We start from the raw sequence: 26,436 nt of genomic DNA on the forward strand, positions 1-26,436 counted from the left end.
CACCAGACAGTTAATCGGATCAACCATTCCAGTTAGGGCACACCCACTCCCCTCTATCTATTACACCCTGTCACTGCACTGCATTGTAAAAACAGTAAATCACTTCTTATTACACTGTTTACATTGTAAACAGATGCTGGTATTTATGTTTATGCACATTTTATTCCATATCCATACTTCTACCTTTGTTTTTAGATAAGTCTTTATTCTTTGCAATTGTTGAATTGTGTTTTTAGTTACTTTTTGTGCCAATATACCACAGCGAACTCCTAATACATGTAAATGTATATGATAAATAAAGTTCATCCTTGATCCTTGTAATGGGATTAACTTACAGCTCTCGCAGAAGTTTTAAATTTAATTTAGAGATACAGTATGGAACAGGCCTTTCCGGCACAATGAGCTGCATCACCCGGCAACCCACCGATTAAACCTTACCTAATCATAGGACAATTCATAATGACCAACTAACCCGCTAATCAGTGCATCTTGGACAGAGAGAGGAAAACAGCACCTGGATGAAGCCCTTGTCTCACAGGAAGGACACACAAGCTTCTTACAGAAGATTCCGGATTTGAACTCTGAACTCTGACATGCTAAGATGTAATTACATTATAAATACCATTATGCGACCGTTGCTCGTCATTTCCATTGGTTATACTTGCACTTCCCATAGGCTTTACATAAGCAGATTATGTAATACCTCACAAGACAGATGCACCAACCATTAGGTTTTTCAAATCATCATATCAGTCAAAGTAAGAAAAAGACTGAAGTTCTGGTTGAAAATCTATATAATTTTTCTGTTGTATTGGATTCCAGAAATATTTAATTTTTAACACCGTTGGAATAAATACTGAAATCCAATTGCAAATCCATTTTATTTCTGCTTGCAGCTCCCTACTGCAGTTTGGACAGTGTCCCATTGAATGGTGGAATCCTGAATAAAACAACTGGAACACCCAAAAGCCTGGTACAGTTTTACTGCAAAACAGGATATCGGTTGGTTGGTCAGAGTAACGCCACCTGCCGACGGTTTCCGAATGGCTCATATCGCTGGGACACTGCAGTTCCCTTCTGCCAAGGTAAGAATTGTTAATGACCACAATTAATAAGTAGATAGTTCTGTTGAAATGCTGCTTTCCCTTTGCATTTCTGCTATTGCCAAGGAGACAAGTCCTCTTATTTGTATCTCACTGACTAAGGCTGTCAGTTGTAGTTGGCTCTCCGTTGGTGTTGGTTGACCATGGATGTTCCATCCTAGCTATCTACATAGCTGTTACACAAGCTAGTGCATAGGTCAAGGAAGTACAATATGGTGTGCATGCTATCTTCTATACAGCAGGCTCTCCCCTGTCCAGCAGAGATCGATATAATTTGGTACTGACAGTGTCGTGTGAGTTGCCAGTCAACGTTGAATTAATTGTAGGTTGCCTTAGGGACTCCAGGTTTGGATATTTCCTCAGGCTTTACTCCCAAAGCCTTCCTCATGAGTTGGTATCGCCGCAAAGCAGCAGAAGTTTGAGTTCACAACATATGCCACTGATATTAAACATAATTCTGATTCTGGTCTTGTTTTACTTAAAAATTAGAATTATTAAGGAGGCAGCATGACAGCATTGCATTAGCATAATCCCATTACAGCACTCTCTATAAGATCGGAGTTCAATTCCCGCCACTGTCTATAGGGAGTTTGTACGTTCTCCCCTGTGACCAGATGGGTTTCCAATGGGTGCTCCAGTTTCTAAAGATGAACGGGCTAGTACGTTATTTGGTTAAATGAACGTAATTTGTCTCTGCAGGCTCATTGGTTAGCATGCTGTATCTCTAAATAAAAAAGTAAATAAATATTAAAATGCTTCTTCCTCCATCAGATTTGTGAACAATCTTAGTACCCACAAGCGCTATCTCACTATTCCACTTTTGCACTTATTATTTATTTTGTCCATAATCTTCCTACTTTGTATCTATAGAATATCTATATTCCACACCCCCAAGTTTACAAGCAATTGTCATAAACAACTGAAGGGCAAGAATGCACTTGGAGTACTGTGAGCAGTTTCGGGCCCAAAAGAAAAGATGTGCTGGCATTGGATAAGGCCGAGAAGAGGTTCACAAAAATTATTCCACGAATGAAAAAGATTAACGTATGAGGAACATTTGATGACTCTGGGCCTGTACTCACTGGAGTTTCGAAGAATGAAGGGGTATCTCATTGAACTCTCTAGGATATCGAAAAGTCTAGATAGAGTGGATATAGAGAGGATATTTCCTATACTGGGGGAGTCTAGGACCAGAGGGCACAACCACTCAGAACAGAAGAATGTCTGTTTAGAGCAGAGATGAGGAGGAATATCTTTAGCCAGAGGGTAGTGAATCTGTGGAATTCATTGTCACTGATGGCTGTGGAGGCCAAGTCATTGTGTATATTTTAAGTGGAGTTTGATAGGTTCTTAGAAACACAAAATGCTGGCAGAACTCAGCAGGCCAGACAGCATCTATTGGAGGAGGTAGTGACGATGTTTCAGACTGAAACCCTTCATCAGGAGTTCTTGATAGGTTCTTGATTAGTGAGGCTACACTAATTAGATTAGATGGCTACAGAGAGAAGGCAGGGAAATGGGGTTGAGACACTTGATAAATTATCCATGATGGATTAACAGAGCAGACTCGATGGACTGAATGGCCTAATTCTGCTCCTATGTCCTATGTTTTTATATCAAACAGACATAGTTACAAGGAAATATTCAAAGATTTCTGCTTACCTCATTCCACCACGACACTGCTAACAAAATCTCTTGCTGATTATCTCACCAATAGCATGAACAAGGTGCACATGCCCAATCTAAGTGGTAGACAGGTATCTAATATGCCTCTGATAGTTCATTATTATCCACTATTGTCAATGTACCCAAATAATATGATAATCACAAATTACATCCAGTTAAGCCTCTAGCATTGAAACTTAATATTTATAATGAGTTTTATTCTATCACGTTGATTTCTTGGAAGTTGTAACCAATGTTGTACTGATTTATTTTAACTCCTTCTACCCCCCTCTATTATCCTACATACATTAATTCAATCCTATTTCACTCTCTTTATTTCACTTTCTGCATCTGATTTGGTATTGAAATCATGAAGAAGGAGATCAGAACAGAGTAATGGGGCTAAAGAATATCTATTTGGTATATAAATTGATCCGGTGTGTAGTGAGCCTATGAGGAAGAACAGGCAGATGATGAGCAGAATTGAAGTCAGTGTGATAAGTTGAAGTGTAAAATGGGGGCGAAGTTGAAAAGGTTGATCAATACAGGACTGAAGGTATATATTCCAATGCCCTCTGTATACAGAATAAGGTAGAAGATTTTGTAATGCAATTAGAGATTACCAGGTATGACAATGTGCCATCACTGAGTCTTGGCTGAAAGAAGATCAGTGTTCGGAGCTTAACATCCGAGGATATACATTGTATTAAAAGGATAGGCAGGTAGGTTGAGGGGCTAGGGTGGCTCTGTTAGTAAAAAATTAAATGAAATCCTGAGAAAGAGTTCAGAAGAAACTGCAAAGGTAAAAAGACCCTGATGGGAGTTACATACAAGCCCTTAAATACTAGCCAGGATGTGGGATATAAATAGAAAAGGCAGGTAATAAGGGCAATGTTATATTAGTCACAGTGTATTTCAATATGCAGATAGATTAGGAAAATCAAGTTGGTGTGGGATCTAAGAAAAGGTATTTGCAGAATGCCTATGAAATGCATTTTTAGAGCAGCTTCTAGTTGAGTCCCCTAGGGGATCAGCTATTCTGGATTGTCTGTTGTGGAATGAACCAGATTTGATTAGGAAGCTTAAGGTAAAAGAATCCTTAAGAGGCGGTGATCATAAAATTATAACCTTCACCCTGCAGTTTGAGAGGGAGAAGGTAAATCAGATGTATCAGTACTACAGTGAAGTAAAAGGAATTAGAGAAGCAAAAGAGAGGAGCTGGCCAAAGTTCAATAGAAGGGGATGATCGCAGGAATGATAGCTCAACTGCAATGACTGGAGTTTCTGGAAGCAATTTGTAACTAAGAAACCCTAAGGAGAAAAAAAATGAAATATGAAGGTAAGCTGGTCAATCATATCAAAGAGGATGCCAAAACTTTTCTCAAATGCATAAAAAGAGAGCTGAGAGTGGATATTGAACAGCTGGAAAGTGAAACCAGAGAATTAGTAATGGGGGACAAAGAAATGGTAGACAAACTTAACAGGTACTTTGCATTAGCTTTCTTTGTGGAAGACTAGCAGTATGCCAGACATTCAAGAGTGTCGGGGGGCAGAAGTGAGCATAGTTGCTATTACTAAGGAGAAGGTATTTGGGAAGCAGAAAGATCTGAATGGTGAAAGATGAGTCTCATGGACCAAATGGAGTACATCCAAAGTTTCTGAAAGAGATAGCTGAAGAGGTTGTAGAGGCATTAGATCATAAGATATAGGAGTACAATTTGGCTCATCAAGTCTGCTCCACCATTTCATCATGGCCAATCCATTTCCCTCTCACTCCCAATCTCCTGCCTTCTCTCCATAACCTTTCATGCCATGATTAATCAAGAATCTATCAGACTCTGCTTTACATGCAATGTTACCATTCATTTCGAGAGGCTTAGCATATAAAAGCAAAGATCTAATGTTGTAGTTTTATAAAGAACTGTTAAGACCTGACTTGGAGTATTGTGAGCATTTTTGGCCCCTTATCTAAGAAAGGACATTGGAGAAGGTTCAAAAGAGATTTGCAGAAGTAATTCCAGGATTGAAAGGCTGATCATATAAGGAGCATTTAATGCCTCGACTTACTGGAAATCAGAAAATTGAGAGGATGACCTCATTGAAACCTATCTTATGTTGAATGGCCTCAGCAAAGTGGATTTGGAGAGGATGTTTCCTATGGTAGCAGAGTCTAAGACCAGAGACACAGCCTTAGATTAGAGGGATGTCCATTTAGAATGGCGATTAGGAGGAACTTCTTTAGCCAGAGAGTGGTGAATCTGTGGAATTCGACAAAACAGGTGGTCTAGAGGCCAAATCTTCTGGTATATTTAATAGAACATAGAATAGTACAGCACAGTACAGGCCCTTTGGCACACAATGTTGTGCTGACCCTTCAACCCTGCCTCCCATATATCCACCCACCTTAAGGCAGAGTTTGATAGACTCTTGATTAGTCAGGGCATGAAGGGATATGTGGAGAAGACAGGAGATTACAAATGAGAGGGAAAATGGACCAGCCATGATGATTTGGTGGAGCAGACTTGATGGGCCAAAAAACCTAATTCTGCTCCTATATCTTATGGTCTTATGCTCTTATATAAGAAAAGATGTGCTGGCATTGGTGAGGATTCAGAGGAGTTTCACAAGAATAATTCTGGGAATGTAAGGGTTAACATATGAGGAGCATTTGACGGGTTGAAGTCTGATTTGCTGGAGTTCAGAAGGCCTAGATAAAGTGAATGTGGAAAGGATGTTTCTTATAGTGGGAGAATGGGATGGAAAGATAAATTAAGTGAACCATTATGGAATGGCAAAGCAAACTCGATGGGCCCAATAGTTGATTTATGTTCATATATCTTCTGGTCTTATGATTTAATTCACCATTCTTTGTGAAGTTAATTTCACAATCTAGCAATTTCAATGGGTGAATTGAAAGGATGCCACTATAATGTACCAGTTAGCACAACAGTATTATATCTTGGGGCATTGGGGTTCATAGAGACGTAGAAAAATACAGCACAGCAACAAGCTCTTCTGCTCATTAAGTCTCTACAGATCCATTTCAACTATTCCCGTCGACCTGCACTGGGCCCTTAGCCCTTCAATTTCCTTCTATCCATATACCAATCCCAAGTTCTCTCTAATGTTGAAATTGAGCTCGCATACACTATTTGCACTGGCAGCTCATTTCACACTCTCAGAACCCTCTGAGTGAAAAAGTTTCCCCTCACGTTCACCTTAGAGTTTTCACCTTTCATCCTTAAACCATGATCTCTAGTTGTATTCTGACCCAGCCCCATGGAAAAAAGCCTGCCTTGCAATTACCCTGTTAATAGCTCATAATTGTCTATACCTCTATCAAATCTGCACTCAATCTTCTACATTTCAAGGAATAATGCCCTAACCTATTCAATCTTTACATATAACTCAGGTCCTCCAACCTTTGTAGAATCCTTGTAAATTTTCTTTCTACTCTTTCAACCTTGTTGACATCTTTCCTGTAGCTACGTGACCAAAGCTGCACACAATACTCTAAATTAGGCCTCACCAATATTTTATACAACTTCAACATAACCTCCCATCTTCTCTACTCAGTTCTTTGATTTATGATGGCCAATGTGCCAAAAGCTTTCTTTAGGACCCTATCAAACTGTAGCACCACTTTCAATGAATTATGGACCAGTACTCTCAGATCCCTTTGTTCTACCACACTCCTCAGTGCCCCAACATTCATTGTGTAAGATCTGCCCTGGTCAGTGCTGTTGAAGTGCAACACTTCACAGTTGTCTGTCTGGCATTTTTTCATCAGGTCCTGATCTTGCTGCAAGCTATGATAGTCTTCCTTGCTGTCCATTACACCTTCTATGTTGGTGTCATCTGTAAAATTTGCTGATCCAGTTAACCACATTATCATCCAGATTATTGATATAGATGACAAGCAACATCAGACCCAGCATTGATCCCTGCAGCACTACACTAGTCACATACCTTCAGTGAGAGAGGCAACCATCTACTACCATACTCTGACTTTGCCTATAAAGCCAATGTCAAATCCAATTTTCAACCTCATATTGAATGCCTATGGAATGAACTTGTCAAATGCCTTGCTAAAGTCCATGTAGATAACATCCACAGTTTTGTCTCCATCAAATTTCCAAGTAACTTCTTCAAAGCTCTATAAGATTGGTTAGATGTGACTTACCATGAAACCATGCTGACTATCCTTAATCAATCCATGTCTCACATATCAAGTCTCTCAGAATACCTTCCAATAACTTTCCCACTAATAATGTCAGACTCACCAGCCAATAATTTCTTTGTTTATTTTAGAGCCTTTCTTAAACAGTGGAACAACATTGGCTATCCTCCAACTCTCTGGCACTGCAAATGTCTCTAAGGATGGTATATCTGTGCCAGTATTTATGCCAACTATTTTTACATTTACATCTTACATTTTGAGTTTGAGGAAACACCTTGGTAGGCCCTGGGCAATTATCCACTCTAATTTGCCTCAAGACAACAAGTACCCCCTCCTCTGTAATCTGTATAGGGTCCTTGAAGTTGCTGCCATTTTGCCTCATTTCTATAGACTCTGTGTCCACCTCCTGAGTAAACACAGATGCAAAAAATGCATTTAAGATCCCCCCCATTTGTTTCGGCTCCATACATTGATTATTATTCTGATCTTCCAGTGGACCAATTTTGATCCTCACAAACCTTTTGCCCTTAACATACTGTATCTGTAGAATCCTTCACCTTGTCTGCTAAAGCAAACCTCATGCTTCCTTTATGCCCTCCAAATTTTTTTCTTAAGTTTTTTCTTGCATTGCTTGTACTCTATAAGAACCTACCTGCCTATACCTGCAATGCACCTTGTTTTTTTTCTCTTAACCAGGGCCTCATTATCTCTTGAAAACCAAGGTTCCCTCCACCTGTTATCTTTGCCCTACAGGTGCATACAAGTTTTGTACTCTCTAAATTTCATTTTTGAAGGCCTCGCTCACACCAAGTACACCTTTGCCAGAAAACAGTCCCTTTCTAGTCCTGATGATGGGCCTACAATTTCGACAGTTTATTCTTCTCCATAGGTACTGCCTGACCTGCTGACATCCTCCAACATTTAGTATACCTTGAATGAAGAATACTTAATGATGAAGAGTACTAAAGTAAATAATACTTATTCACTTAATAAACTGATCTTTGGTACATCGAAGGGAGCCACAAATATCCAACAACCTTTCATGCAGCCCTCCCTCTCTACCTTAGCACTTGTCAAGATCCAGTCCATGGGAAGGTTTGAATTTGCACCAGGATATTGCTGGTGTTTATACCCTTTAAGATGCAAAGAAACATAGAAAACCTCCAGTACAATACAAGCCCTTTTACCCACAAAGCTGTGCCAAACATGTCCTTACCTTCGAAATTACCTAGGGTTACCCATAGCCCTCTATTTTTCAGAGCTCCATGAACCTGTCCAGGAGTCTCTTAAAGGACCTTATTGTATCTGCCTCTACCAACTTCGCCGGCAGCCCATTCCATGCATTCACCACGCTCTGTGTAAAAACTTACCCCTGACATTACCTTCAAAAATCTAAATTAACTTTTAGCCCTATAACTTTCCAGACAAACATAATTTTTATTATTATTTACTCTTGAGTTTGTAGACTGGTTCCTCATGCTAATTCTTCAAAACTTGGCTGTGGGCTGGTTTTCCTGTACTTTCTCAAAACAGTCCCACATCCCCAATGAACACCATTTTGTCTTATATATTTCCATTTTGTTTTACATATTTTAGCAATCAGTATGGAAGAATCAAATTTAACTTTTTCATTACAGCATTGAATGGGTTACTTTGTCAAGGAAGTCACCATATTTGAGTGATAAGCCTTCTCTTTATGTGGTGTTGTTATATTTTCCATCTCCTGTGGGAAAATTAATGACATTTTAAAGTTATTAATTCAATGGCAGTTAGTTTTTATTTTGTGTAGTTTGTAGTAGTAACTTTTGGAAAAGCATAATTCTTGAAATATTTTCAATTATGTAACACTATTCAACCCTCAACCCTTTGTTCTCATAAATGAATATTACAATCAGGGATTTTGATCAATCTAACTGAGAATTTTTATTTGTGAATCAGATGCTCCTGATTTCACAGTAGAGCACAAAACACAGGGAGAATTGTAAAGCATGAAAAAGTAAAAAGTAAAAAACTGTAATGTCAGCAGTTCAAAAGTGTTCATCATCCTTTGTTCAGTATTTAGTCGAACCACCACTTGCAGCTATTACAGCCAGCAGACTTTTCGGATATGCCTTTATTATCTTTGCACAATGTGATGGAACAGGATTTGCCCATTCCACCTTGCAAAATTCCTCAAGCTGTGCCAGGTTATTTGGGGTGTGGCAGTAGACAGCAATCTTGAGATCTTACCTGAGATCTTTGATTGGGTTAAGGTCAGGACTCCGACTGGGCCACTCAAGGATATCAATTTGCTTCATTACAAACCACTCTGCGGTTGCTCTGGCAGTAGTACTTTGCGTCATCCCACAGAAAAGTGAACTTCTCCCCACTTTAAGCATAATTACACAGGCTTTCAGGTTTTTATCTAGGATCTCTCTGTATATAGCAGCATTCATTTTCCCATCAACCCTGAACAGATTTCCAGTCCTTGCTGCTGAAAAGTTTCCCTGTGTAATCTAAACCGTATTTCACAGTAGGGATGATGTTATCTGGTTGATAACACCACATGTACCACTTAGTGTTGAGGGCAAAAGTTTCCACTTAAGTCTCTTCCGATCACAAAACCTTCTTCCAAATCTTTACAGTATCTTCTAAGTGAGACTTTGCAGTTTTTATGGGCTTTCTATTTGGCCAGGGCTTCTTCTTTGCCACTCTTCCATAAATACGCTTTTTTGAACAAGGCCTTGAGGATTGTGGAGCCATGAACTTCATCTCTAGTTGCAGCCACTGACTTCCACAGCTCACTCAAAGTAACAGTTTCCATCACAGTAGCTCTCTTACAAGTGCCTAAGTTTAGAGAGGCTTTCTGGTCTAGGCAGTGTGGCTATTGTTTCATATTTTTCCACTTTTTCACAATGGACTGCCGTAAGCTCCAAGATACGTTCAGTGCCTTTGAGATGTCTTTGTACCCTTCCCCAAATTTGTGTTTCTCTATTACGATTTCCCTGAATTATTTTGAATGCTCTTTTGCCTTGATTTTGATTTGAAAATCTACCATACTGTTGGATATTACAGAAAGAGGGAGTATTTCTTCTTATGAATTCATTGAAAACAGGAGATTCTCCAATTTTCTACGTGAACAAATTGGGTGAGTTGATAAGGTAATACAGAGTATTGTGTCTATAAAAAGTTAGTGTAGTAATTACAAAGGTAACAAATACTTATTCAGCTTCGCAATTTTGATTTTTAATTTTTAGTCAATTGTTGACAGGCTTAGGAAATTTTCTTTTGATTTGACATTATGCACAATGTTTCATAGATTCACTCAATATCATCATACTTCAATATACTAAATTGAGAAAATGAGACTAAAGTAGTTGTATATGCTGACTACTTTTTTAAGGCACTGTGAATGTTCCTATTCTGTGCTTACCTTGCCACCTTGTGGCTTATGATGTGGCTGCAAATCAAAAACATTGCTCTTTTTATCTTTGACAGATTGGCTGAATATTCATGTAAGTTGCACCTTTGCATTAATTATAATGCACTGTACAAATAACACCACACTTGAGAAAGTGAACAATGTTCCCTTCCACTTTTCCTAAGTGCCGTCCCCAAGGCTATATTGCTCTAGATTGAGCACTTTGCATTCTCTTGATGCCACATAATTCCTGAGAGACTGTGTTATTTGGAGAACTAATTAGGTTTGACATATCTTTCTTTTATGATCTAGAAGGGTTTTACCCGGCTTTTAAATCTCTGCACTCTTGATCACACGTTTATGCTGTATGCTCACAGTAACTCTCTCTGTATATATGTATCTGTGTATACTCTATGTAGACTCATATGTACAGAAAGGTGCTAAAAAGGGCAAATAACATCGTAAAAGATCCCAGCCACCCTGCTCATGGACTGTTAGTCACACTCCCATCAGTTAGGAGGTTACATAGCATCCATGCCTGAACCATCAGACTCAGAAACAGTTACTTACCCCAAGCAGTAAGCTGATCAGCACATCAACCCACAAACCCACTCCTCCACTCTCAAAACCACCACTACTTTATTATTAACAAGAGAAAATCTGCAGATGCTGGAAATCCAAGCAACACAAAGTGCTGGAGGGACGCAACGGGCCAGGCAGCATCTATAGAAGAGAGTACAGTCGACATTTCGGGTCTAGACCCTTCAGCAGGACCCTTTCTCAGTCAATTGTCAACTATTGTCAACTATTTCCCAAGGATGTTGCCTGGCCTTCTGAGTTCCTCCAGCATCTTGCGCGTGTTACTACTTTATTATTTCCTGTCAGTCACCTTATGTACAGACGTTCCTGTACTTAGCATCACATTATAGACTTACAATTAACATGTGTATATAAGCTTTTTTAATGTAGTTATATCTATCGTATTTCTTCACTATTGTGATCTTTATCTTATTCTGTTTTTTGGTGTTGCATCAGATCCAGAGTAACAAATATTTCTTTCTCTTTTACAAACTCATACAAACTCTTCTCCCTCCTGTCATCTGGGAAAAGGCACCGAAGCATTCAGGGTCTCACGACCAGACTATATAACAGTTTCTTCCCCTAAGCTATCAGGCTCCTCAATACCCAGAGCCTGCACTGACACCTTACAGCCCTATTGTCTTCTTTATAATTTATTGCAATGCCTGCACTGATATGTGCACTTTATGCAGTCCTGGGTAGGTCTGTAGTCTAGTGTAGTTTTTTTTCTGTGTTTTTTTTTACATAGTTCGGTCTAGTTTTTGTACTGTTTCATGAAACACCATTGTCCTGAAAAATGTTGTCTCGTTTCTACTATATACTGTACCAGCAGTTATGGTAGAAATGCCAATAAAAAATGACTTGACTTGACTTGAATTGTGTGGTGGAAATGACGCTAAACAATTTTGAATCTTGAATATTGAATAGGGACTGTTCATAGAGATGATTTTTGGGGACAAAAAGTGGAGTTAGGAGTCAAGTTAGCGTTTAGGTGATTAGAGGACAGGTCAGAGCTTCGGTCTCCGTTCCATATTCAAAGGTCAGCGACATGGATGTGCTTGGATGTCAGGTGACCGACCAGTGAGAATGGGGGATGCCCCTAGGCATATGAACTGGGGAGACCAGAGTTGAAAGCCTGGAGTTCAGGCCCTCATCCAGTGTCTTCATTTATCATCATCAGTGAGCCCTGGGTTGATAACAAAAATTAAAACCCAAAGATCAATCAGAAATATAGATCAAAATCTGATTCTGCAGATCTTTGCGAGACTGTTGGGAATGTCGAGGGCCTGAAATCTGTGAATCTATGAGTCCACTGAAGGCTGGGGGCTGATGATGGCCTCCAGGGATTAGAGGATTTTGTGTGTGCACAAGGGGTGGGCTATTGTTGCTTTATTGCTTGGTATGTTTTGTTTTGTTCTGTATGATGTTGTTTTGCCAGTCATGTTGGGCATGCTATCTTGGTGCCAGAACATATGGCAATACTTGTGGCTTGCCCTAAGCACTGGCTTGTTTATGTTGGTTCTTAATGCAAAAACACATTTCACTGTACGTTTTGACATACATGTAATAAATGAAGCTGTCAAATTTAACCTGACATTTACACCTTTAAAGGTATTGCTCTCCTTTCCTGTCTGAGAGTCAAAGACCGGATCAGACTAACCTGCCATCTATCATCTACCATTACTCACTGATACCACTAGGTAGTCTTCTGCACATAAGCAATCACTTCCTCCTTTTTTTCCCTCTACAGATGGAAATTCACTCATAGTTCTGCATTTCAAATCAAGATTATACCGTATGCACAATGGTCACGCATCCCAGTAAACTGGCCGCCAAACTTTCTTTTGATTTGGAAGCTCAATATCAACTGTTCTATCATTTGTAAATTGAAAATAAGACTCCTTGCTCTCTTTTTCCTGCTTGGTAGTTATAAGACTATTGAACAGTTTCCTGGTACAATAAGATAGATTCCTGATCTCACAATTCAGCTCATTATAATCTTGGCATGTAACTTCATTGAACTGAACAGTGAACTAATTCCACAACCTACAGACTCACTTTTAAGGACTCTGAAACTCAAGATCTCAGTTGTGCTTTATTTATTTACTTGTTTGTTTGTATCTGCACAGTTCATCTTTTTTTGCACATTGGTTGTTTGTCAATCTTTGTGTGTAGTTTTTCATTGATTCTATTATATTTCTTTGACAATAAATTTACTTTGAATATTGCACCTTATTTACTGAGCTTTATTACACCGTATTCCACTGCTGCTATCGAACCAACTTCTACCATACTGTTATAAGATTGTTGAATGATTCCCTAGTACAATGAGACAGACACTTGACCACACAATCTACCTCATTATGAACTTGCAATTGTCACTTTATTCTGCTGTTTTTTTTCACCTTGTACTACCCAAATGCACCGTGTATTGAACTGATCGCCATCTAGCAATGTGGGTTCAAACCTGACCTCAAAAGTTGCTTTTGCGAAGTTTGCACATTCTCCCAATAGCTGCCCAGGCTTTCCCCAAGTGCTTCAGTTTCCACCCACTTCTGGAAAAGTTTTAACATGTGCAGATGAGAAATGTGGTTGTGAGTTGCCCTGGTGTGTTGGTGGGTAGTTGAACCTAAAGGGGAAGGGGTTTGGGTTAGTTGTCAAAACAGACTCAATGGGCCAAATAGTCAAATTCCATCTCCAATATTTTATAGAATGTAGGAGGAAAATAGGTTGGGGTGGACAGTGTTAGAATGGGTGGTTAATGGGCTTGGAGGGCTGAAGGTCTCTTTGGTGGGAGGAATGGGGCTTCTTTTCTGTGGTTGGTTGATGTATTCTGTGTTGTTTTGCTGAGCATTGTGGGCATGCTCTGCGGATGCTGAAATGTGTGGCGATTCTTGTGGACTTCCCCCAGCATATCCTTAGGTGTGTTGGATATTAATGCTAATGATGCATTTCACTGTGTGCCTCAGTGTATAGGTGACTAATAAACCCAATTCTTGAATCTATGTTAAGGATTTTAAAGATTATATTTGAAGACTACCAACTTAAATGTGAAGAAAAGGGGGGCGGGGGTGGAATAGGGAAAACAGAATCCTCACAGAGAGATCAGAAGTGGAGAGAGCGAGCAGTTACAGGTTCCTGGCTGTCAAGATCTCTGAGGATCTAACCTGGTCCCAACATATTGATGTAGTTGTAAAGAAGGCAAGACAGTGGCTATACACCACGCGCTGCACCTGCAAAGCTAAAGCATTGTGAAGGACCCCACGCACCCCTCATACAAAGTCTTCTCCCTCCTGCCATCTGGGAAAAGGTACTGAAGCATTCAGGCTCTCGCGACTAGACTGTGCAACTGTTTCTTGCCCCAAGCCATCAGACTCCTCAATACCCAGAGTCTAGACTGACATCTACATCATTTATTATTATATTGAAATTTGTCCTCTACTGTGCCTATTGTCCTGGTTATTTATTTATTTATTTGTTTATTTGTTTGTTTGTTTGTTTATTTATTTATTTATTAATTATACTACCCTGCACTGTTTTGTGCACTTTATGTAGTTCTGTGTAGGTCTGAAGTCTAGTGTAGTGTTGTGTTGTTTCATGTAGCACCATGGTCCTGGAGGAATGTTGTTTCATTTTTACTGTGTACTGTAACAGCAGTTTATGGTCGAAATGACAATAAAAAGCAACTGGACTTGATTAGGAGTTTGAAGAGATTTGGCATGTCAACAAATACCCTCATAAACTTCTATAGTTGTACTGTGGAGAGCATTCTGACAGGCTGCATCACTGTTTGGTTTGGGGTGGGTGGGGGGGAGCTTCTGCACAGGACCAAAGGAAGTTGCAGAGGGTTGTATGTAAATCTAGTCAGTTCCATCTTGGGTACTAGCCTACAGAATACCCACGACACCGTCAAGGAGCAGTGTCTCAGAAAGGCAGCATCCATTATTAAGGATCTCCAGCAACCAGGGAATGCCCTTTTCTCACTGTTACCATCAGTTAGGAGGTATAGAAGTCTGAAGGCACACCCTCAGTGATTCAGGAACAGCTTCTTCCCCTCTGCCATCCAATTCCAAAATGGACATTGAATTGTTGGACACTACCTCACTTATTTTAATATACACTGTTTTTGTTTTTGCATGTTTTTTAATCTATTCAATGTACGTATACTGTCATTTATTAATTTATGTTTATTTATTTATTTTTCTCTTCTATGTTATGTATTGCATTGATCTGCTGCTGCTAAGTTAACAAATTTCACTTCACATGCCATTGATAACAGTCCTGATTCCGAATGGAAAAAGAGGGGAGGATTGGAGAAATTACAGCAGATTGTTATCAGGGGTTATGTCAATTAATTTGTAGAATCCAAGCAGCAACATGTTGATTAGTTTCTTGCAGTTGTTGGATGGAGTTGTACCATAAATCATTATTGTCTCCAGATAGGGTACACTGATCAAGGGGAGGATTTGTGGCAATATGTGTCTTGATTGAACTATCATTGAGTCAATTTCTTCGTTCTGTCTTTTGTTCATTCCAAAGACAAGGTGGTGTATGTTGCTTTAATTCTATGTGTTTTATAAATGCATATTGTGTTAAAAATGAAAGAGAAAAATGAAGAATTAGCTTTATTTGTCACATGTACATCGATTCATATAAATACGTGCTAAATGGAAAGAGATTCTGCAGATGCTGAAAAATCAGAACAACACACTCCTGAGGAAGAGCATCAGCTCAAAATGTTGGTTCTTTTTTCCTGTCCATAGATGATGACTGACATCTGAATTTCTCCAGCAATTTGTGTGTTATGTAGTGAAATGCAACAAATCAAATCAGCATGGATTGTGGTGGGCAGTTCACAGGTGTTGCCATGCTTCTGATGTCATCATAACATGTCCGCAACTTACTAACCCTAACCCTAACCACACACCTTTAGGATGTGGGAGGAAACCGAAGCACCTTGAAGAAACCCATGTGATCACTGGGAAAATGTATAAATTCCTTGCAGTATTTAACCCCAATCGGTGATCGACACTGCTGTAAAGTGATTGTGCTAATCACTCATGTACCAACAACTCAGGGTAGTCAGTTTATTAGGTACACTTATACACCTCCTCATTAATGCAAATTATGCAGACATGGTCTTGAGGTTCAATTGCTGTTCAGACCAAACATCAGAATGAAGAAAAATGTGATCTACTTGACCTTGACTGTGCAATGATTGTTGGTGCCAGACTGGGTGGTTTAACTACCTCAGAAACTGCAGACCTCTTGGGATTTTTATGCACAGCAGTCTCTAGTGGTTACAGAGAATGCAGTGAAAAACAGAAAAACCATCCAGTGAGTGGCAAAAAAAGCCTTATTAATGAGATTGTAGAGAGGAGAATGGCCAGACTGGATCAAGCTAATGGGAAGGTGACAGTAATTCAAGTAACCACTCATTAAAACAGTGGTGTACAGCGACTCTGAATGCAAAACACGTCAAATCTCTGAATGAGTGGATGAGCTATTGCAGCAGAAGACAACAAATATACAGGAGGCACCTAATAAAGTGGCTACTGTGTGTAGATCAGTGGAGATAATTCCTCCCCGTGCGATTTGATTCACCTGGAGGCAGGAAGGGTTGATTTGAACACTGGGCAAGAATTCATTCAGATCAGAAGACACATTTACGATTTGTGTAATTGCTGCAAGTTAGACATCTTGTAGATAGTAAGATTGATTCCAGGCACTTTGTCTTCATTTTGCCACTGTGACAGCATCATTTATACCACAATGAACTATGCAGCCCATATACAAGGCTCTGCACTTCATGCATTTCAGCTTATCTGTTTATGATAAAATCCTATTTCTCTGCAGAATAATAAAAATGTGAGTGTCAAGCCACAAAAGAAATGTATCTTCTAAAATGTGCAATTCTATGGAAAAATATTGCCATGAATTTTTCCTCCTGTGGATGAAATATTGAAACCAGGTCTCAAGAAAATATATTACTGTTCAATTCTCACAGTGGTGCTCTCTTATAGAAGTTTAAAGTAATCTTCAGTGGATTGATGTAAGGAACTACAATTTGCCAAAATGTGAAAATTACCTTTTTGACAAGCTATCAAGACTGTTTGAGGAAATATTTGGGAAAGAAAAGCCAGACAAATGCACAATTGGTTTACATGTGTGACTTGTACTTCTTAAAGGTGTATTGTTAAGGAAAAATCTATTTGAAAGTTTTAAGATGATTAAAGGATTTATTGGGATTCAGTAGGATTTAGAGCAACTTAAGACTGGTAATGTTATGGTCTGGGCTGGTTAGAGGAGAGGTAAAAGAAAAGTAAGAACATCATGCAAACAATGAGAAAAAGCAAACAAGCCTGAACCGCAGAGTTCTTGAAAGTAAGTCCACAGCCGTAGAACCAGGTAAAGCTTGCTGGAGTAGTGAGCTGAACACCAGATTGTCCTCTGCCCTCAGCTTCAATGCATTGATCTTTTTATTCTGGCTCAGTGCTTAAATCGGACAAAAATCAATTTGTTATCCGCTCTGTTTCAGGTCTGTGACCATTAGATATGGTCCAGCAAGGACAGATGTTGTTGAGAAGAGAAGAGAATAGGTGACATGAATAGGTTTTAGGGACCAGCTGAATGAAGATTATAGAACTCAGACTGCCAATTGTATCATTGGGGAAAACTTTATAGAGTCTACAACCAAAGTACGTAGATGGGAGTTAAGAGGTTGATAAGCCGTGATCCAATTGAATGACAAATTAGACCTGAAATCTCAAGCACAAGAGATTCTGCAGATGCTGGAAAGCCAAAGCAGCAGACACAAAATATGGGAGACTGCCTAACTGGCTGAGTTCCTTCAGTATTTCGTGTGCATTGCTCTGAAATCTCAGATTCTCTTCCCAAAAAAATGATAGGTTATCTGGCCCTAATATTAAATTAAGATTCAAGGATTGAAAATATGTTTATTATGTAAGTATATATGTACTATACAACCCTGAGATTCATCAGCCCCACAGTCAGCCAGAAAACAAAGAAAATCAAGGAACACAATGGAACCCGTTCAAAGAAAAGCATTAATCCCGCCCTCATGCACAAAATAAACAAGTTGTGCAAATGGCAACAAAAAAAAGAACAAAAAAACATAGAATATATAACAAGAATTCAAAAGAGTCTAGGCATATTCATTCAGCTGAGTTTGTCATCTGCAGACCGCCCCGATCGAAGTCATCCAAAATAGCAAAAAAAGGAGAGACCAGAAACACATTGTAACGTGAACTACAGTGTCTAGTTCACAAACCACGTTGATTAAATCTTCCCCCAAACCCAGAAATCTGGCACCATCCTCCAATAGTATCAAGGGAGAGAGACCATTCAAACGCAGAAACCTTCCTTCAGGAGTTGTGAGCAAGAGGGAGAGTGAAAACATTCCACGCAGGCACCTTCCTCCAGCAGCAGCAAGCGAGAGGCTGGTAGATGGTACTGACTGCCTGCTGCTGTCTGCACACGCTTTGATTATTTCAGTCTTCCTCAATGGTTTAATTGCTGAGATTGGTGAGAAATGGTGTCGATTATGGACATGCACCCCATCTTCAGACTTCTCGGCCTCATGGCCGCACTTTTAACATATAGGCTCATCCTACACAGCCGGTGATGGTAAAGTGCTAGATTGCTTAATTGGCTTGAAAACACACAATCATAATGTAGATCACTGGCTCCAACAGTTGTAGAACCATATTTTTGAAAGAAGAAGCCATAAAAAAGTGAAAGAAGTAGTTTCTTGAACAGTCTGCAGGATGACGCCCTTGGTCGCACCACCATCTTATTCTGGAATAATAATGAATTTAAAACACATTCCATTATTGTGGACAAATGGTTGAACATGTTGTGTTGAAGAGCTCCACAAATTATTTGATGATTTGTGCATCTATCTCAAAACCCCAACCCGGCTGTCTTCCCCAATAAAGGGTGCCATGGAATTCCTGAGCCTACACCATTAATGTGCATTAATTCCACCACAGCAACATATACAACATGCTGGATAAACACAGCAGGTCAGGCAACATCTGTGGATAGGAATAAAAAATTGTCATTTCAGGCTGAGACCCTTCATCAGGATTCGAAAGGAAGGGTGGAAGAAAGCCAGAATAAGAAAGTGAGGGAAGGGAAAGTTGTACAAGCTTGCAGGTGAGACTAGGTCAGTGGGAAAGGAATTATAGATTAACTGTTCCATTACAATCATGCTTGCCTATGGCTGTTATGACCATTGATACCTTGTTAATGAATATGGTGACATAGAGACTTTCTTTAAATGCAGCTTCCAAATTTCCACTGATAGATAAATGCTACCCCAAATGGCATCTCAAAATTTATTGGTAAATTAGTTTAAATAATCAGTCTATTTTGGAAAAGAAAATTCAAGAAATATTAATTTACAGATCACAAGCAGGGATTGTTGAGTATCTTAGCACTTAAAGGTATGAACTATAAAAAGAGTCTTCTGTTATAGGTTTAGTGAACTTTTCTACAGATTTTCTACAGTTAACCCATTCTAACTGGTTGTATCGCTGTCTGGTACAGAGAGGCCACTGCAGAGGATTGGAAAAAGCTGCAGAAAGTTTGCAAACTCAGCCAGCTCCATTATGGGCACTAACCTCCCCAGCACTGAGGACATCTTCAAAATGCAATGCCTCAGAAAGGTGGGATCTATCATTAGTGAACCTCATCACCCAGGATATGTCCTCTTCTCATTGCTCCTAACAAGGAAGAGGTACAAGAGCCTGAAGAGACACACGCTCTACATTTCAGGATAAGAGTCTTCCCCACTCCCATTGGATTTCTGAATGGACAGTGAACCCATGACCACAACCTTACAATTTGCTTTCTTTTTGCTCTACTTATTTAATTTATTTTTAAAAGATAAGACCATAAGACCACAGCAGTAGAATTATGCCATTCAGCCCTTCTTGTTTGTGCCACCATTTGATCATGGCTGATCCATTCCCCTGTCAACTCTATTCCCCATCTTTCTCCCCATTACTTTTCATTCCCTGACTTACCAAGCCAGTGATAGTAAGAAGTTAGTACTTCCTATCATAATCTATTGTTTTTTTTATATTATTATGTATTCCAAGGTACTGCTGCCCCAAAACAACAAATTTAATGATATATACCAGTGATATTAAACCTGATGCCGATTTGGATTCAGATTATGGCTCTGGGGAAAATGGATTTCTGGAACTTTTTAAGAGATTTCTGTGCCTTTTATTCTACAATGCCCTTGAATATCAGGGTGCCCACAAAGATGCAACTCCAAAACAAAGGGTTACAAAGCAATTGTAGATTCTTTTAATTCTTAAGGAGACATTCTGTGGATGTCATAGAGTCATAGAGCACTTCTGCACAGAGACAGACAAATCTAGTACATGCTGACTATTATACTGCCTGGTCCCATCAACCTGCACTTGGACCATTGCCCTCCATACATCTCCTATCCATGTACTTATACAAATTTCCTTTAAATGTTGAAATTGAACCTGCATCAAGAATTTCTGCTGGCAACCTGTTCCACTCTTCCACCATCCTCTGCTTGAAGAAATTGTCCCTCCTGTTGCCCTTCAATATTTAATCTTTAACTATTAGTCCATGACCTCTAGTTTTAGTCACATCCAAAGTCAGCAGAAAAATGCTTGCTTGCATTTACCCTATCTATAGCCCTCGTAATATAGTATGCCTCTATCAAACTCAATGGGATAAATGGGCTTATTCTGCTCCTATGTTTTATAGTCTAAGTCTTTCCTCATTCTTCTATGCTCTAGGGAATAAAGCCCTAACCTATTCAACCTTTCCCTATAATTCAATACCTCAAGTCCTGGCAAAATCCTTGTAAAAGTGCTCAGTGAGTTGCGAAAACTTTTGGGAAAATAAACCCAAGTTGATGTTAATCTTTGAAGCAATAATCTTGTGTGCCATAGTAAATTTGAGCAGAGATTATCATTGATTGATAAATTAGAAATAATGATGGGCTTTTTAAAGATAACAAGATGAATCCAGTTCTATATTTGCATGTGTTCATTGTTTTACTATTGAACCCATTGAGTTATTTCATCATGACTGTTTTATTATCCCTCTCAACCCTATTGTCCTGCCCATTGGTACTCTTACTAATCAAGAACCTATCAAACTCCGCTTTGAATTTACCCAATAATGGCCTCCACAGCTGTGTTTGGTAATGAATTCCACAGATTCACTACCCTCTGGCTAAAGAAATCCCTCCTCATCTCAGTTCTAAAAGGACATAATTGTAATCTGAGGCTGTGTTCTGTGGTCCTAGACTCCCCCACTATAGGGCACATCATCTCTACATCCACCTTATCTAAGCCTAACATGCCGTTCCTCAGGGAAAAGGTTTTATCTGAAAAAGCAAAGAAGGAAGTGAGTCAGGTTCATGGTGAAATTGATGATGCTTGTTATCTTTCAGCCATCAAATGTGGTGTCCCGAAGTCCCCTGGAAATGGATCAGTGGTTGGCAGAGACTATAGCATGGGCAGTCAGATCCACTATCGGTGCAATGAGGGCTTCACTCTGGAATCTGATCACCAAGCCATGGCCGTCTGCAGGGAGGATGGAAAATGGAGTAATAACTGGAAGACTCCACAATGTAAACGTGAGTTCCACTCTAAATCACGCATGCAATGTCTGGGGAGAGACTGTTTTATTTTATTTATTTCAAAGTTCAAAGTAAATTTATTATCAAAGTACATATATGTCACAGAATACCACCTTTAGACTCATTTTCTTGTAGGCATTAATAGTAGTTATTTAGAAATACAGTACAGTTAATGGTCCTTCTGGCTCTATAATTGTGCCCCACCCAGTTACACCCATGTGATCAAATAACCTCCTAACTAATACATCTTTGAAACATGAGAGAAAACTGCAGCACCTGGAGGAGACCATTGCAGTCATGGGGAGAACAGGCAGTGGTGGGAATTTAACCCTTGTTGGTGGTGGAGTAAAAACATTCCCTCAACAGCTACATTACCTTGCTACCATAAAGCATGATAGGTTTATCATCTTTTGTCAGAAGCATCAGCAAGTTTAACTTACAATCCAAATTAATTTAAGAACTTTAGAAGATGGGAAAGATAACTGCCGAATTTTTACCCATGTGCTATGCCTCAGAACTAGTTTCATGTTGCTGATCCCCTAACACAGAGGAGCTTGATGCCCTCAACTCTGACAGAACATAATGGCAAAAGTTCTGCAGTCTGGCAAAAGGTTCATTGCTCTCTGAGTTAAGAAGTTTCTCCCGATCTCTCATTAATAAAGGACCTACTTTTTAACCTCAACATGAAAACACAAGCAATACTGAGATACTGGAAATCTAGAGTGACACATACAAAATACTGGAGTAACTCAGCAGGTCAGATCCACAACTGGCTAACTTTTGGAATATTGGAAAATAACAGGAGCGCCCAGAGGAAACTCACACAGTCGGAGGAGATGGTGCCAAACCCAGTCTTCCAGCTGGCACTATAGAGTGTGGCACTAACTGCTATACAACTATGTTGTCATTTATCATATTGTTCATTTCTTATAACAGCAGGGCAGATGCTGCCCTTGAGCCTGGTGATAAGTGTTTTGAGGTTTTTGTATCCTCTGGCTGATCAGAGTGGAGAGAAAAGTGTTATCTCCCTTGATATTAAATTCAAAGTTCCGAAGTTCACACTCGCATCTGTTCCTCCAAGCAGCAGAACCAGTTTGCCCTCCCTCTCGGCTTGTATTAACAGTCATTTCTTATCAGTCTGATACGGTTTTGATGCCATTCGTTACAATGAGGCAGCACAATGTAATTAACATAATGTTGCAGTGCTAGAGCCAAGGTTTCAATTAGGCCACTGTCTGTAAGGAGTTTGTACAAAATAGTGTGTGAATTATTACTATCGGACATTTAATTCTGTTATGTGGTATGTACTACATTTTCCTGAACAGAATGCAATGAAGAATGGTCTGATAAATAGTATTTCACCTGGGTTCAATCCTTGCAGTTGTCTGTACAGAGTCCGTGCATTCTCCCTGTGACCACATAGGTTTCCTCCCACATTCCAAAGACATACGGGTTAGCAGGTCCGTTGTTCACAATGGTGTAATTGTGTGGCACAGGCTCATTAGGCCAGAAGCAAATCTATAACTCATGTTAATCTATAGATGTGCTGTGGAAAGCTTACTAACAAGCTGCATCACTGCATGGTATGGAAACTGTACTACAGCAGCAGACAAAGGTTCTCCACCCAGCAGTGAAAACTACACAACACATCGCGCACCATTAAGGTCTTATATACGAAAAGGTGCCTGAAAAGTTCCAGTAACATCATGAAGGATCCCACCCACCTTGCTCATAGACAATTTGTCCCTCTCCCATCAGGGAAAAAGCTATGTAGCATCCATGCCTGGACCACAAAACTCAAAAACAATTATTTTCCCCAACCAGTGATACTGATCAACCCTCCACACCCCCAACCACCACTACTTTACCATTTCCTAGCATCACTTTATGGACATGCATTCAATCTGCATATTTATATTTGTTATGATTTTTTGTTATTATTGTGTCTTTTTCCTATTGTGGTTATTTTTCTGCTGCATCAGATCTAGGGTAACGATTACTTTTTTCACCTTTACACTTGTGTACTGGAAATGACATACAACAATCTTGACTCTTGAAGGGCTTGTTACCGTGCTGTATCTCTGAACTAATCTAAGCAGTACTGTCAAAGTGTGGTTACTATACCAAGTGATTTACCTCTATTTTCTGATGTAGGAACACACTCCATCTGTGCATGTTTATCAAAACATTTGGACAGCAGAGATCCTTGCTCTTTATTGTCTATAGCTTGGTATTCAATACTATCATCCCATCAAAACTAATCTGTAAGCTTCAAGACCTTGGCCTCAATACCTCCTTGTGCAATTGAATACTCAATCTCCTATCTGCAGACCCCAGTCAGATTGGATTGGCAACAACATCTCCTCCTTGATCCCCATCAGCGCAGTGCACCACAAGGCTGAACGCTTAGCCTCCTGTTCTACTCACTTTATACTTATGACTATCTGTATAAACATAGCTCCAATGCCATATGTATGCCCGTTGACAATACTACTGTTGTAGACTAAATCAAAGGTAGTGACGAATCAGCGTGTAGGAGGGGGATTGAAAATTTGGCTGAGTGGTGCCACAACAACAACCTTTTACTCAATGTCAGCAGGACAAAGGAATTGAATATTGACTTCAGGAGGAGGAATCCTGAGGTCCTTGAGCCAGTCCTCATCGAGGGATCAGAGGTGGAGAGGATCAGCAATTTTAAATTCCTTGGTGGTATCACTTCGGAGGATCTAACCTGAGCCCAGTATGTTAGTGAAATTGGAAGGAAAGCACGGCAGTGCCTTTACTTCCTTAGATGAATTCAGCATGACCTCTAAAACTTTAACAAACCTCTATAGATGTATGATGGAGAGTATAATGACTGCTGCATCACAGCCTGGTATGTAAACATCAATGCTCTTGAATGGACAATCATTCAAAAAGTAGTCGATATGGCCCCATCCACCACGGTAAAGCCCTCCCCACCATTGAGCACATCTACATGAAGTATTGTCAGGAAGCAATTATCCATGAGCAAGGACCCCCACCATCCAGGTCATGCTCTCTTCTCACTGCTGCCATCAGGAAGAAGGGGCTGCAGCCTCATGACCAATACACCTAAGTTCAGGGACAGTATTTATCCCTTTCTGAGATACTCTAACCACTCCATCTGACACCAACAATCATTCCACAGTCAAAGTCACTTAGATCACATTTCTTCCCATTCTGATATTTAGTCTGAACATCAGCTGAACCCCTTTACCATATCTGCATGCTTATATGCATTGAGTTGCTGCCATGTGATTGGCTGATTAGCTATTTACATTAATAAGCAGGTGTACCGTTGTACTTAGTCAGGTGGCCACTGAGTGTAGATTCAAAATGAAGTTTAATTTGGTTGAACTAGCACGCTGAGTAATATGCCCCAGCTAAGATGCCATTAAGCTGGAAAGAGTGCACAGGAGATATGAAGAAGTTGTCAGGACTGAAAGGATGAGTTATGTAGAAAAGTTAAGCTGGTTGAGACTCCTCAATTAGAGCATAGGAGAATGAGGACATTGATAGGGTGAATGCACTTAGTCAGTACTGGAGGGCACAACTTTAAGGTATAAAGGGATAGGTTTAATGGAATTCGAGGGGAACTTTACGCTTTGGTGGAAGAGATAAAGGTGCATAAAGTTGCAGGTTGAGTCAGTGGTAGGAAAAGCAAAAACAATGTTATCATTCACTTCAAGAGGAATAGAATATAAAAGCAAGGATGTCATTGTCAGTTTGGGTCCCATTGTACTAGCATTGGAGATGGTCCAGAGGAGTTTAATGAGTTTGATTCTGGGAATGAAAAGCTAAATGTACAGATATGGTTGATGGCTCTAGGCCTGTATTCACTAAAGTTTAAAAGAATGAAGGGGATCTCATTGAAACCTACTGATTACTGAAAGATCGAGATAGGGTGAATGTGGGGAGATGCTTCCTATAGTGTGGAAGTCTAAGACCAGCCTCAGAATAGAAAGAAATCCTTTCAAAACAGAGTTGAGGAGTAATTTATGTAGCCAAAGGGTGGTGAATATGCGGACTTCATTGCAACAGATCTGTCGAGGTCAAGTCATTGGGTAGATTTAAAATGGAGGTTGATCAGTAAGAGTTGAGCAGAAGACAGGAGAATGGCATTGAGAAGAAAAATAGAACAATGTTGGATTGATAGAGCAGATTCAGTGGACTGAGTGACCTAATTCTGTCCTATAACTTAAAGGATCATCTGTCTAGCATAGATGAAAATCCTGGTTGGTATGGACCAGTTGGGACAAAAGGCCTGTTTTGAGGCTGTTATGAGTCTATGTGCATACAACCACTTTATAAAGCAAAATTGAAAAAGTAGAATACCTCACTGAAATTTTGATTCTAATCATAACTATAGCTAATTACATGTCTTGAATTGAACAGTCTAACAGATCACTTTTGTTTGTAATTTTTCTTGCTCTTACAGCTGTGTCTTGCCCTCCCATCGAGACTACTCATTCAAGAGATGTCCTCAGGCGACTTGTCCGTGGGTCAACAAATGAATATGGAACTAAAGTCATGCTAAACTGCAAACCTGGTTATTATTTAAGGGGCCACAAGTTCATAGAGTGTCAAGCAAATGGCACATGGAGTGGATCTAATGAAAAATCAACCTGTGAAAGTAAGAGCAAGATTATTTTATTATGAGACAAAATTAGGTGTTAAGATTGAATAAATACTGTGTAATGTATCAGTTGTTTTTATCTGAACAATTATCTGCTTTAGACCATAAAACATAGGAGCAGAATTAGGCCATTCCAGCCATCAAGTCAGCTTCACATTCCATCATGCTGATTTATTATCCCTCTCAATCTCA

General features: G+C 39.6%; 1 protein-coding gene across 1 annotated transcript in view; it reads left to right on the forward strand.

The window, feature by feature from the left end:
• LOC132400744 (CUB and sushi domain-containing protein 1-like) overlaps positions 1 to 26,436 on the forward strand; it is a 2,029,389-nt gene that overhangs the window by 1,856,199 nt on the left and 146,754 nt on the right. The window contains exons 49-51 of the mRNA XM_059982042.1: positions 897 to 1,085; positions 21,399 to 21,584; positions 26,047 to 26,241. Of these exons, the coding sequence (XP_059838025.1) occupies positions 897 to 1,085; positions 21,399 to 21,584; positions 26,047 to 26,241 (570 nt within the window). The remainder of the gene's footprint in view (positions 1 to 896; positions 1,086 to 21,398; positions 21,585 to 26,046; positions 26,242 to 26,436) is intronic.

The sequence above is a fragment of the Hypanus sabinus genome, chromosome 10 (genome assembly GCF_030144855.1).
Source record: "Hypanus sabinus isolate sHypSab1 chromosome 10, sHypSab1.hap1, whole genome shotgun sequence".
Lineage (NCBI taxonomy): Eukaryota > Metazoa > Chordata > Chondrichthyes > Myliobatiformes > Dasyatidae > Hypanus > Hypanus sabinus.